Source organism: Etheostoma spectabile, chromosome 23, assembly GCF_008692095.1.
Source record: "Etheostoma spectabile isolate EspeVRDwgs_2016 chromosome 23, UIUC_Espe_1.0, whole genome shotgun sequence".
NCBI lineage: Eukaryota > Metazoa > Chordata > Actinopteri > Perciformes > Percidae > Etheostoma > Etheostoma spectabile.
Window position 1 is genome coordinate 898,771 of NC_045755.1, and position 11,961 is coordinate 910,731.

At 40.2% G+C, this 11,961-nt stretch overlaps 1 protein-coding gene and 1 long non-coding RNA gene across 3 annotated transcripts in view; one reads left to right on the forward strand and one right to left on the reverse strand.

Annotated features, from left to right (window-relative positions):
- The window catches only part of sult4a1 (sulfotransferase family 4A, member 1), a 68,605-nt gene that overhangs the window by 18,050 nt on the left and 38,594 nt on the right, over positions 1–11,961 (forward strand). For both annotated transcript variants that reach the window (XM_032505320.1, XM_032505319.1), the window contains exons 2-5: positions 6,231–6,361; positions 7,858–7,938; positions 9,737–9,863; positions 9,987–10,081. In XM_032505320.1, coding sequence (XP_032361211.1) covers positions 6,231–6,361; positions 7,858–7,938; positions 9,737–9,863; positions 9,987–10,081 — 434 coding nt within the window. The remainder of the gene's footprint in view (positions 1–6,230; positions 6,362–7,857; positions 7,939–9,736; positions 9,864–9,986; positions 10,082–11,961) is intronic.
- The window catches only part of LOC116673155 (uncharacterized), a 13,526-nt gene continuing 7,078 nt past the window's right edge, over positions 5,514–11,961 (reverse strand). The window contains exons 2-3 of the long non-coding RNA XR_004327771.1: positions 6,665–6,670; positions 5,514–5,599 (exon numbers count right to left, since the gene is read on the reverse strand). This is a non-coding gene — a long non-coding RNA (uncharacterized LOC116673155). The remainder of the gene's footprint in view (positions 5,600–6,664; positions 6,671–11,961) is intronic.

Genomic DNA, 11,961 nt, shown 5'->3' on the forward strand with positions numbered 1-11,961 from the left:
AGAGCACGCTCCAGTCTGTAGACTCCAAGCAGTCCTGCAGTGCATCCTCAGCCTCCTGAGTCCACCTCCTCAGCCTCCGTAGTCCACCTCCTCAAAGTGCTTTTGTGGACAGGCTGCCGCAGGACACAAGAAACATACATAGGAGACAGCAAGACAAGATTGTGATCTGATTTGCCAAGGGGGGAGGGCACTGTATGCATCCTTAGCATTTGCATACAGGAGGTCCAAAGTTTTATTTTCTCTTGTGGGGCAGTTAATGTATTGTTGAAAGTCCGGGAGGGATTTATCCAGAGAAGCATGATTAAAATCCCCAGAGATAGCAATGAAGGCGTTGGGCTGCTGCGTCTGGAGTCGTGAGACCGTGGTGTGAATGACGTCAGCGTATGCCTCCGCATCAGCAGACGGTGGAATGTAGACAGCGATCATTATGGCGGACGTAAACTTCCTCGGTAGATAGTACGGACGAAACCCCACAGCCAGCAGTTCAATGTCCGGGTTACAGAAACGTTCACATGTCCCAGGTTGCACCACTTTTCACACACATAGAGTGCAAACCCCCCTCCAGTCTTCTTACCGCTTCCTATAACGTTCCTGTCTGCCCGAACGTTCAAAAAGCCGGTTACCGCTACACCATGGTCTAGGATGTGCGAGTGCAGCCATGTCTCGGTAAAACACAGTAAGCTGCACTCGCGGAACTCCCTCTGGGTTCTGATGAGCGCTGCTAGTTCGTCCGTCTTCTTCCCCAGAGACTGTACATTCCCCATAATGATCTCTGGGACGGCAGGCCTGTGTTTTCTTCTATTTTCTTTACGTTTTATTCCTCCTCTGCAACCCCGGCGTCTCCTTCGTAGTTCCTTCGGGATTTCATGTTTGGCCCTCGGCAGCAGCACAGGTCCACACAGCGCTATCAGCTGATTGCGTGTGTAAACAATAGCCCCGCTGCCTTGAGCGTAACATGAAGTCACAAAACACGACCAAAGTAAGAATAAAACTAAAAGAAACGTTCAGAAATTTACAGGCTCCATCCTTTCACACAGCTGTACAACACTTAAAAACTAAAAACTAAATAAAAATAAAGTGACTATTAAACACACAAAACACGCATACAATCAGGAGCTGCTGCAACAGGCTGCCGCACGACACAGTGCCATCTTGCCAATGATGTGTACATTTGACAAGCATTGACCAGCCAGCTAGCTAACTAGCTAGCCCGGAATAGCAGAGTTGGCAGAAGACTAGTGTAACCAGGCCCAATGGAGGGCTTAGCCAAATTTAGCAATTTATACTTCGACAACGCCACCTTGGGACTTTCACCCAAAGAGTTTAACATATGAACTTGATTATTAACAGTCCCAGGGATTCCCACAACACAGGCAAGGCCACAGAGGAGATCAGAGGTGTGGTTAAGTTTAACTATGCAAAATGATTGATTATAAACTCAACGAAAACCAACATTTACTTAAACATTAACTATAAAAGAACAAATAATTAACACAACTAATGTAATAAGGAAAACAAAAGACACAAATATTTAGGGCCCGGGAGAAGTGAAATTGTTCTGGTAAAAGTATTTAACAAATTTGAAAAGAACTAATTAAAACAACTGGTTGCTACAATGTTATCAGGTGGCGTGTATAACTGAATTTACACCATCAATAAAAACACCACATGCAAATATCACAACGTTAAAATCATGCAATATACTTAAGATCAGTTCGTTATAGTTCACCACCTGTTAACCACTAGCTGACACAACCATTAAGTTTACCAACGCTATGACCTGATTAAAAGTCGCTAGGACGAAAACACCCAGACCCGGACAAACGTTCTCCCAAAACCACCATAAAGCACAATCAGTAACACGTGAAACATACGGGCGCTTATAAATTTTAACACGTGAGTAAAATAATCTAAGGTAGACACACAGTCTGACGTAGGCAATATAGTCTGACCAAGGCAAAACAGCAGTGACACTAGGACTCGGATTGGCTTGGCTGTATGAACAAAAACAGACAGCAGTTAGTACCCTTGATAGCTATCTGGCGAACTGTGCAGCACATGTCACACAACTCACCTTGGCTGTATCATCCAGAGACCCGCACAAGACACACCGAACGCTTGGCCCAAACCCAGCACGCGAGGAAGCAGCAGCAGAAGGAAAAAGACATTCAGCTCTTACCGGCAAAGCCTTTATTTCCGTATCGGTCAGGTGACATTTCACGTGACCAAACTTTAACCAATCGGTTACACTAGAAACTTAGTCTCGCATTGCCAGACCTATCTCCACAGCACTGTGGAATAAGGTCTGGATCCACCACGCATACTTTCAAGGATAAAAAAGAAAATGGTCTGGGTTGTTTTGCATTTGTTTCAATCACAATGGTCTTGGGCAGCGCTAAGCTCCGATTGCTCTACAAAATGGTCTCAGGAAGGACTTAGTGTGTGTACTTCGTCCATAGCAATGTATAGTAGTAAATGCCACGGACACATTCGTCACTCCCTAAAAGAACCAAGCCGGCCTGCCTTGCTGCACAATGCCAATTTTTTTCAAAACTCGCCATTTATAGTGTGTAGCTCAAAGTTTGTTGTCGTGTTCCAAAGCAAACAGAATTTGAGAATGGCAAGAGTAGCTAAGTTTCCATCCACTTCAATCAAATTATTTAAAGTTCAGTAAAAAAAACTCATGTGAATAAAGCTGGTGAAAGTGGGTTTCCATCCAACTGCTTTTAAGCCAATAAAAACCTGTGCGTAATGACATCACACGTTTTTTGCGATCAAATTGGAATATTGAATTGATTTTAGACATTTTAGGTGTTTCCATTCATTTTTGCACTGAATCACACAACATTCAAGCAAACTTTTGCGAACAAAGTTTTTTTAGACAAAATGGATCACGCCAGACAAAACGGATCGCTCGTAGATTGTGTCTACCAACACATGATCAATATTATAAGTTATAATAGTGCTTATGTGTCAGCTGATATGCAACATATCGAGCTATAATAAGAAAACAACAACGCTATCAACACATTGCTATGATGATGCAGATGCAACTTGCCGCTGCGAGACTCTTTTTTGAGACATGTCTCGCTTCCATTTACTCCACAGGATGTCCCACGGCTTGTCCTAACCTTGTAGACCATTTCTTTTGCGAGTTCCTGATAAAACAAATTCAGACAGTCTCTCGTCTCCTCGTCCGTCCACTTCCATCTGTCCTTGTTGACACCCGCCATGTGTGCAAACAGAGAGGAAATACTGGGGGAAATGAACTAAAACTTCTTCTTCTGTGTTTTGTGGCAGGTTGCAACCATAAAATGACCTAAAACTTAATTGCAATTCATTATTTATTTGTAAAATAACGTTTCCATCAGCGTTTATCGCATAAGCCGTGTATCAATCAAGAAAAAATCCGATGAGACCGAACGTATTTCTTTTGAGTTGATATTCATCAAATTTTACTGTTTCCGTAAGGTATTTTTGATTCAATATCACTTAATTCGGATAAAAATGTGTGGATGGAAAAATAGCTATAGAGAGCCGTAGATGAGGGGCACCATGTCAGCCCATTATGCTGGTTGTTTAATTCTGTTGATCCAGACTACTGGCAAGTCTCACAATCCTGATGAGCGTCCGTCCAGTGTCAACCATATGAAGCACAACTAATGTTTGTAGAATAGACAATTCAGCAGACATTCTGAAGTCCACTCCTTCTAGAACCAACAAAAAATAGTTTTGGGTTAATAGCGGCTGCTTACCTGTCTTCTACATTGATCATCAACTGATGACGATTTTAACTTTTTGCCTAAGACATCAATCAATCTCTGTCTTTAACTGCATGTGTATGCAGCCGTAAAGCGTTTATTTAAGACCTTTTTACAGGGGAATCAGCTGGAAACATTAAAAAGAATCAGCGGTAATCTGTGGTTAACTCATGTAGATAACCTGATTTTAGGATAGCTAGCTACAGCTGATCAAATCTAGAATTAGCAGTTGTCATTTTAGCTGAAAACAACAGCATAGGCTTCTGTCGAGAAACATTTCTACGAATTTTGATGATGCATATGGACCCTTTCATGCATGCAGTGAAGCGATACATGCAACTGGCTCAAACAATAAATAAAAGCTTTGTTTTCTAGCTTGGTGACATGATTTTTTGGGTTTCACAGCCAGCATGTGGCCAGCCTGAGGCAACATATACAGCATACTGCGGCCTACACATGATCTTCCTCTGAGAACAAGGGCTGCTGTTATTGCTTATTAAAAAACTATTGATGCTGAATTCATATGATGTGATAAAAATGGAGGGATCTGACAACAAAAATAAAGTAGTCTCATGATGAGACATACTGTGTTTTAATACAGGAATGCAGGAATTGTTTGGTATTTCTAATTGAGGCTGACTGAAGTAGTTGCATTGTGGGTAATTTAGGTTTTGACAAGGAGGAAGAATGCGTGGAATATAAAAGATGATGTGTCTGATTCTGCTGCATGGAGTCTCTTTTCTTCATCTAAATTATCCGTTGTGAGTCCGTGCCACTGTGCAATGGTAAATAAATGGAATACTTTTTCAAAGCTCCGTGTATTTGTATTTTTTTGGGTCACTTGGGGACAGAACATCCAAAAACACAACACCTGGAGGAAAGCAAGTCCAAAATTCACTCTCCTTTTAGCTTTTGCCCCCCATTGGATTGTACCGCTTGATGTCCTTTGCAGCTAGATTTTTCACTTTGCAACCGATTCTTCTCTTTAACCTTTGTGTTGTCTGGGGACTTGTTATCCTTCTGGGTAAAAATTGCAAATTAGCTTTTTATTTGGCTCTTTTTTAATGTTTTTTGACGCTTTTTGATGATAGTTAAGATCAGAGGATGTTGAGTGGATCACAGTTTATTTCAAATACCCACAATGAAAGTAATCATTAATTTCACCTGCCAAGAATGAAACATGGCTTCCATACAATGTACATCCAAGCATTCGTGTTATTTTGAGGCAATTTGGTTCAAAGAAACCCATAATTCTGATGTAAAATGGGTCAAATTTGACCCAAGGACAACGCAAGGGTTAATAATCTAAAGAAACACTAGTTTGGTGCTTGTGTGTAATCACACAGCCAAGTCTCATGGCAGTTTGTGAAATACTCACATTATTTAATCCATTGATTTGTGTATGGGTCACGTTAATTTTGTTATTTTCATGCATTGATTATGAATTTTGAAGTGATGTATGTATTTCAATGGGAAGCCTATTTTGTGATCACAGAAATAATAGCAAGTAGTACTGAAAAGCTTCACTTCTCTGGGGGAAGGCTCATTTCCCCCAGAGAAGCCCAGTGTCATGGCAGTTTGTGAAATGGTCACGTTCGAAAATTGGGACGTACTCAAATCAATAAATCAAAATAACGTTTCACAAACTGGTTTGAGACCAGGTTGGATCACACCAGTTTCATCTAACATTACAGCTGGTTTGGATTCAACTCTGTCTTATTTGTATTAAGTTCATCCCCTGTGTACAACCACCAGCGGTGGAAGAAGTACTCAGATCCTTTACTCAAGTAAAAGTACTAATAACACGCGGTAAAAATGCTCTGTTACAAGTAGAAGTCCTTAAGTAAAAGTAGGAAAGGAAAATGTAATTTCAAAGTACTCAATGCAGAAAAATCCTTCCATTTTAGAAACTGGAAATGATCCAAACACTTATGTGTTTTATGGTCTAATCATTTTAGCTGAACCTGTAGCCGTTAAATTGTTGGTTAGTTTAATTCATAAAAAAACATTGTATTTTAAAAACTATAAACTACATGTGTTTTGTGTGAAAACATGTTAATTTGTAAGTAACTAGTGAATGTAGTGGAGTGGATGAATGTAGTGGAGTAAAAAGTACAAATGTAACGGAGTACTAGAACGTGGCATAAAAAGCAAAGATTCAGGTAAAGTACAGATACTTCAAATTTGTATTTAAGTTTAGTACATGTACTTAGTCACTGCTTCTACTTTGTCTTCTTTTTAACCCTTTTATCTGTCATGTTACTTAGCTTTGTGTTTCTTTCACATGTCTTATGTAACGCATGTTTAATTGCTTTGGTGAAAGCCACTATACAAATGAACCTGCCTAGAAAAACTGGAACATACCAGACTGAATATCTAGATTTTTGTTACATTGACAACCACCTTCCTTGTTCTCTCCCTGACGTCCCAGGACTGATTGAACTCTGGCTCTCTTCCCTCTCCTCGCAGGCACTAGTCTACTTCAGGAGGTTGTGTATCTAGTGAGTCAGGGAGCAGACCCAGATGAGATCGGCCTTATGAACATTGATGAACAGCTGCCTGTCTTAGAGTACCCCCAACCTGGCCTGGACATCATACAGGTAATGGAGCTGAAATCAGGTTAGCACTCATTCATTTTTTCATTTCCGGACTGCAGGGGTTCTGGGTCTATGGCAGCTTATGGACCAGCCAGACTAGAAACTCCATAACTTTTCCAGGTTTTCTGTGTCCATACTATTTGTCCACAGTGTGTCATGCCTCAGTTCAATGCACATGGAGTTGGTGAGTCACGCTAATCTGGGCTCTGAGGCCGCAGGCAGCTGAAAGTACACAATGTACAGAATCCACAGACAACGCCTGCAGACACATTACTGGAGGGGCATTTCAACATGTATGCACATTACCTGAATCTAGCTCCAGGTTGTTGGACTCACGGTGTTCCCTGGGCTGTTCTGACACTGAACTTTGGCACCAAAACTGGGACACCAGTGTCTATTCAGAGTAAAATACGCCGACATGTCCACAAAGATAGTTTTTCTTTGTGATGTCCTGTTTTTCCACTTTGTGACTGGAGCTTCTCTGTCTGAGCGCTGGTCCTAACCAAAAAACCTATGGTACAATTTTAACTGACATATGTATGCCATAAATCAGAGCTGCGAAGATTAATCAATTAGCTGTCAACTTAAAACTATGGGCAACTATTTGGAAGTCTCTGATTCTTCTTAGATGTGAAATTTTTTTAGTTTCTTCACTCCTCTGTGACAGTAAACTGGGGCGGCTGTGGCTCAGTGATAGAGCGGTTGCCTGCCAATCAGAAGGTCGTTGGTTCAATCCCCGCCCCTGCAGTCATTGTCGAAGTGTCCTTGGTCAAGACACTGAACCCCGAGTTGCCCCCGGTGCTGCGCATCGCAGTGTGAACGTGTACGAATGTTTATCTGATGAGCAGGTGGCAACTTGTACGGCAGCCCCGGCCACAGTGTATGAATATGTGTGAATGGTGAATGTTTCCTGTAGATGTAAAAGTGCTTTGAGCAGTTGTTAAGACTGGAAAGTGCTATATAAATACAGCACATTTACATTTAAACTAAATGTCTTTGAGCAAGACATTTGAGGACGTCATCTTGGGCTTTGGAAAACACTGATTCACATTTCTCACCCTTTTCTGACATTTTGTCGACTTCTCAATTAATCGGGAAAATAATCGACAGATTAATTAAGTAATTAAGTAACATTAGTTGCAGCCCTACTGTTAACTAATCAATAGAATGATTACACTCATTCAATATAATAATAATAATAATAATAATAATAATAATAATAATAATAATATATTTCATGTCATCTGGTTGATTTTTTTTTATCAGTGTTCAGTGCGACAAACTGGAAATTTGTATTTTGGTACTACTATATAAGATCATCTGAACACACACACACACGCACACACACGCACACACACACACACACACACACACGCACACACTCACACACACTGATCAAAAAGGTAAAAAGTGCACAATTACTCTACCCGTGGTACACTTGGACTTAGCCTCTGCACATGCTTTAGTAATAAGTTTTAACTTTGCCTTTTTTTCCACAGGAGCTGACGTCCCCTCGTCTGATCAAAAGCCATCTTCCCTATCGATTCCTCCCCACGGCCATGCACAATGGAGAGGCCAAGGTCAGTCAACTAGCCATTAGGGGTGGGGGAAATAATTAATACAGCATAGTGTTGCAATATTTTCAGTGGCAATACTGTATCAATACACAGGCGCCAAGTGTGGATCTTTTATTATACATGTGTTGGTCAATTTTTCCCATTTTGAAGCAATAAAATTGAAGTGAGTTGAACAAACAGAGAACTAAAACAGATGTTTACGTTTTGGGGACAGCATTTGAAATTGGGAAATCGCAATAATATTGTATCGTGGCATAAGTATCGTGATGATATCGTATCGGGAGGCGTCTGGTGATTCCCACCCCTAGTAGCCATGACTTTCCGTTGCATTAAGATGCTTATTTAGACCTTTTCAGATTTGGTAGCTATATTTTAAGGTAGAGTTGAAGTCAATGCATCAACACCGTCTACACGCAGATAAAGAGGAGAGCAAAGAATAAGTAGAAAATTGAAACCAGCTGTTTACAGAACAATAACCTGCCAATGTACATACTGTACATATACATGTTGTGATTGTTTCTGTTTCCTGTATTTTCCTATTTCTTGTGTATGCTTCTGTACTGTATTGATTGGGTTTTTGTTCTGTTTCCTGGTTTATGGTTTGGTCCGTGTTTCCTCCCTTGTCTTGTCTAGTTGTACTTCCTGTCTTGTGTGTCCCTTTGATTGTCTTGATTTTCTGTTTCTTGTTTTATTTTGAAGTCTGTTTTCCTCCTTAGTCTTTTAGGCTTTACTACCTGCCTTGTGTTTCGTCTGCCCCACCCTGATGTGTTCCACCTGTTCCTGAACCTAGTGTCACCTGTCTCTCGTTACCTCCTCACCCTGTGTATTTAGTCTTTGTGCTTCCCTTGTCTTGTGTCAGATCCTTGTTGTATGTACCTGTGTCAGCGTGCTATGAATCTCTATGCCTGAAAGAAAACAACTGATCTAGCATTTCACATTGCATTTTGCATTGTAAAAATAACAAAGCTTCATTTGATCTGCCTAGTGTATGAATAAAGAAACATTCCACTCTTTATTGTGTGCCATTTGAAATATATATTACTCTTGGGGCTATTTATCTTTTACTCGATATAGATTGAGTGAAGCAGGTACTACAGAGCCTGATGTGTTCCACCTGTTCCTGAACCTAGTGTCACCTGTCTCTCGTTACCTCCTCACCCTGTGTATTTAGTCTTTGTGCTTCCCTTGTCTTGTGTCAGATCCTTGTTGTATGTACCTGTGTCAGCGTGCTATGAATCTCTCTGTCTGTCTCCTGATTTTTCCCTTGGTTTCTGTTCATCTGGTTTCTTCATTTTTTGACCTGCTGTTTTGGGGACGCTCTCAAGCTCATTACCTCACCTGTCGTCTCAGCATTTGGGTCCAACCTTCTCCGCCAACCATGACAATACATTTAGTGGAATATGTGCAAAAAACAGATTGCCACGAATAATGTAATAGTGCACGGGTTCTGAGCAAAGTGGCACAGTTATACATTTGTATGTAATATGGAATAAAGTCTAAATTAAAATAAGTGTTCGATTTCAACCTGTGGCCCTTTGCTGCATGTTCCTCCTCCTCACTCTACCCTAAAGATGTATATCTAATATATATATATATATATATATATATATATATATATATATAATATTATAAATAATATCACAGAGTATGGTCTAGACCTGCTCTTTTATGAAAAGTACAATGAGATAACTGTTGTGATTTAGTGCTATAGAAATAAAACTGAATTGAATTGAAATGTACTGTTCTCCAACAACAGCATTTTATTAGGACTCCCATTATGTATCCTGTGGTTCTCTTTTAGGTGATCTACATGGCTCGTAACCCTAAGGACCTGGTGGTGTCTTACTACCAGTTCCACCGCTCTCTCAGGACCATGAGCTACCGGGGAACCTTCCAGGAGTTCTGCCGGCGCTTCATGCATGACAAGCGTAAGTATGGAGGAAGACTGGAACACTGGGTCATATCTGGTTTCAAGTCAGTGAACTCCTTTACTGTTTTGTCTCCAGAACACTGTAATGTAGCTGTATGTTTCTCTATTTCTCTCTCTCAAGTGGGATATGGTTCCTGGTTTGAACATGTTCAGGAATTTTGGGAACATCGTAACGACTCTAATGTCCTCTTCTTGAAATATGAAGACATGTACAAGGTAACATCCTCACTATTGTGCTTTTTTTATAGCCACTGTCTGCTAGCTTTTTTTTTATTGCTATTAATCTTTGATCTTCTCGGACATGCTGATGGACTTTTAGAAAAAGCACCCACTCCATCTCAGACTGTCACACCACATAACACGCTGAGGTTGTTAGTACCTATAAATACTGGGCCCACCATGAAACGCGCCCCGGCTTTGAAGCAAAATGAACATAGTGGCCAAAACAGTGAGATTGCAACTCCAGGGCCATCACAGGATGCCTTATTTATGTGTTACAAGTGTGTAGTTGAGATCAAAATGAGGCCTGACTTTGAAGATAGGGTGTGGCCCTAGCAACAACACTGAAAGTAAGGGGAAGGAAGTAGGCCAGGGGCCAATGCCCACTTTTGGCAAGCTTAAGGATTCACCATGCATTCCACTTTGGCAAGGTTTTGACTCTTCTAACTGTTTGGTATCATATAGATAGAAAGTGAGTCAGTAAATGTTTACAGTGGAGCTGCTGTACTGATAAATGACTGTATCGTGCAGCTCTTTGGTGGGAAGTTACTTTTTAACCTGTATTTATACTGTGAAGAGACTTTCTGAACATGCATGCTCTTTACCAATGAATGTACAGAAACTAAAATACCCAACATTAAAATAAGATAAAGAGAGTGAAATATAGGCTACAATAAAACACATTGGAAATGGGATAATAGCAACACACTTTGGTAAATAACAAGTTAGTTTAAAGATGATTCTGCAATGCTCTAGCAATGCTTTAGATAACGTTCTTGCGTAAAACTCTCCAGTCAAAGAAAAAGAACATAATATGCCAAATCAATATTTGCCCTTTGCTTTGCCAAAGGTCCCTTTTTTACCTTATCTTGGGCTATCTTGTTTACGAGGCACAGGCTCAGACATGTCCTCTCTTTGGCAGATAGGCTTTTCTTAGATTAGATTTTTTTTTGAATGGAAGGGAGAAGGCACCACAACTGAAAGAAAACAACTGATCTAGCATTTCACATTGCATTTTGCATTGTAAAAATAACAAAGCTTCATTTGATCTGCCTAGTGTATGAATAAAGAAACATTCCACTCTTTATTGTGTGCCATTTGAAATATATACTACTCTTGGGGCTATTTATCTTTTACTCGATATAGATTAAGTGAAGCAGGTACTACAGAGCCTGCCTCAGATCAGAGAGCTAATTTGAAATTGTTCCTTTTTAACTCATTGAACTGCATGGAAATGTGCCTGCTTATTAGAAATTGATGCCATTGTTTTTGAAGCTATAGACAACCAGATCCACATGGTGGGGAATTTAGCGGAGCATTTAGCAGCTAAGGAGCTTTCGGAGAGCAAAACCAGAGCTAAAAAGACAATGAATAGTGAGACATACATTCATCTGGTGTCCAGATACACAGGTCCAAATGATTGCTAATCTTGCTCTGTCTGCTGAACGTGTAACTAGGCAATGGTTTGCTAACACACCACAACAACTTTAAAAGGTAATAACATGTCAATGTTGAGGCAAAGCTTGTTCTGGTGCCCTTTAAAAAAGGCAGGCATTGTTGAAGGATATAAACATTTTGTTAGGTTTCTAACCCAAAATGGTGAGACAAAACACACTATAGAGAAGCAGTTAAAGGTCTTTAACACATTCTCACTCCCTTTGCATAAAATACAGACGCTTGGTCATATGCTTTTGGCCTTATTGACGCTAAAAGTGTCCTTTAATAATAATAATATATATTTTATCAATCCCACAAGGAGAAATTACAATTTACACTCTGTTGTTATTGCACACAGGCCTGAATTACACACATATGCTCAGTACCTATACAGTCCCTGACAAAAGTCTTGTCGCTTATCTATTTTGTAGAAACACCTG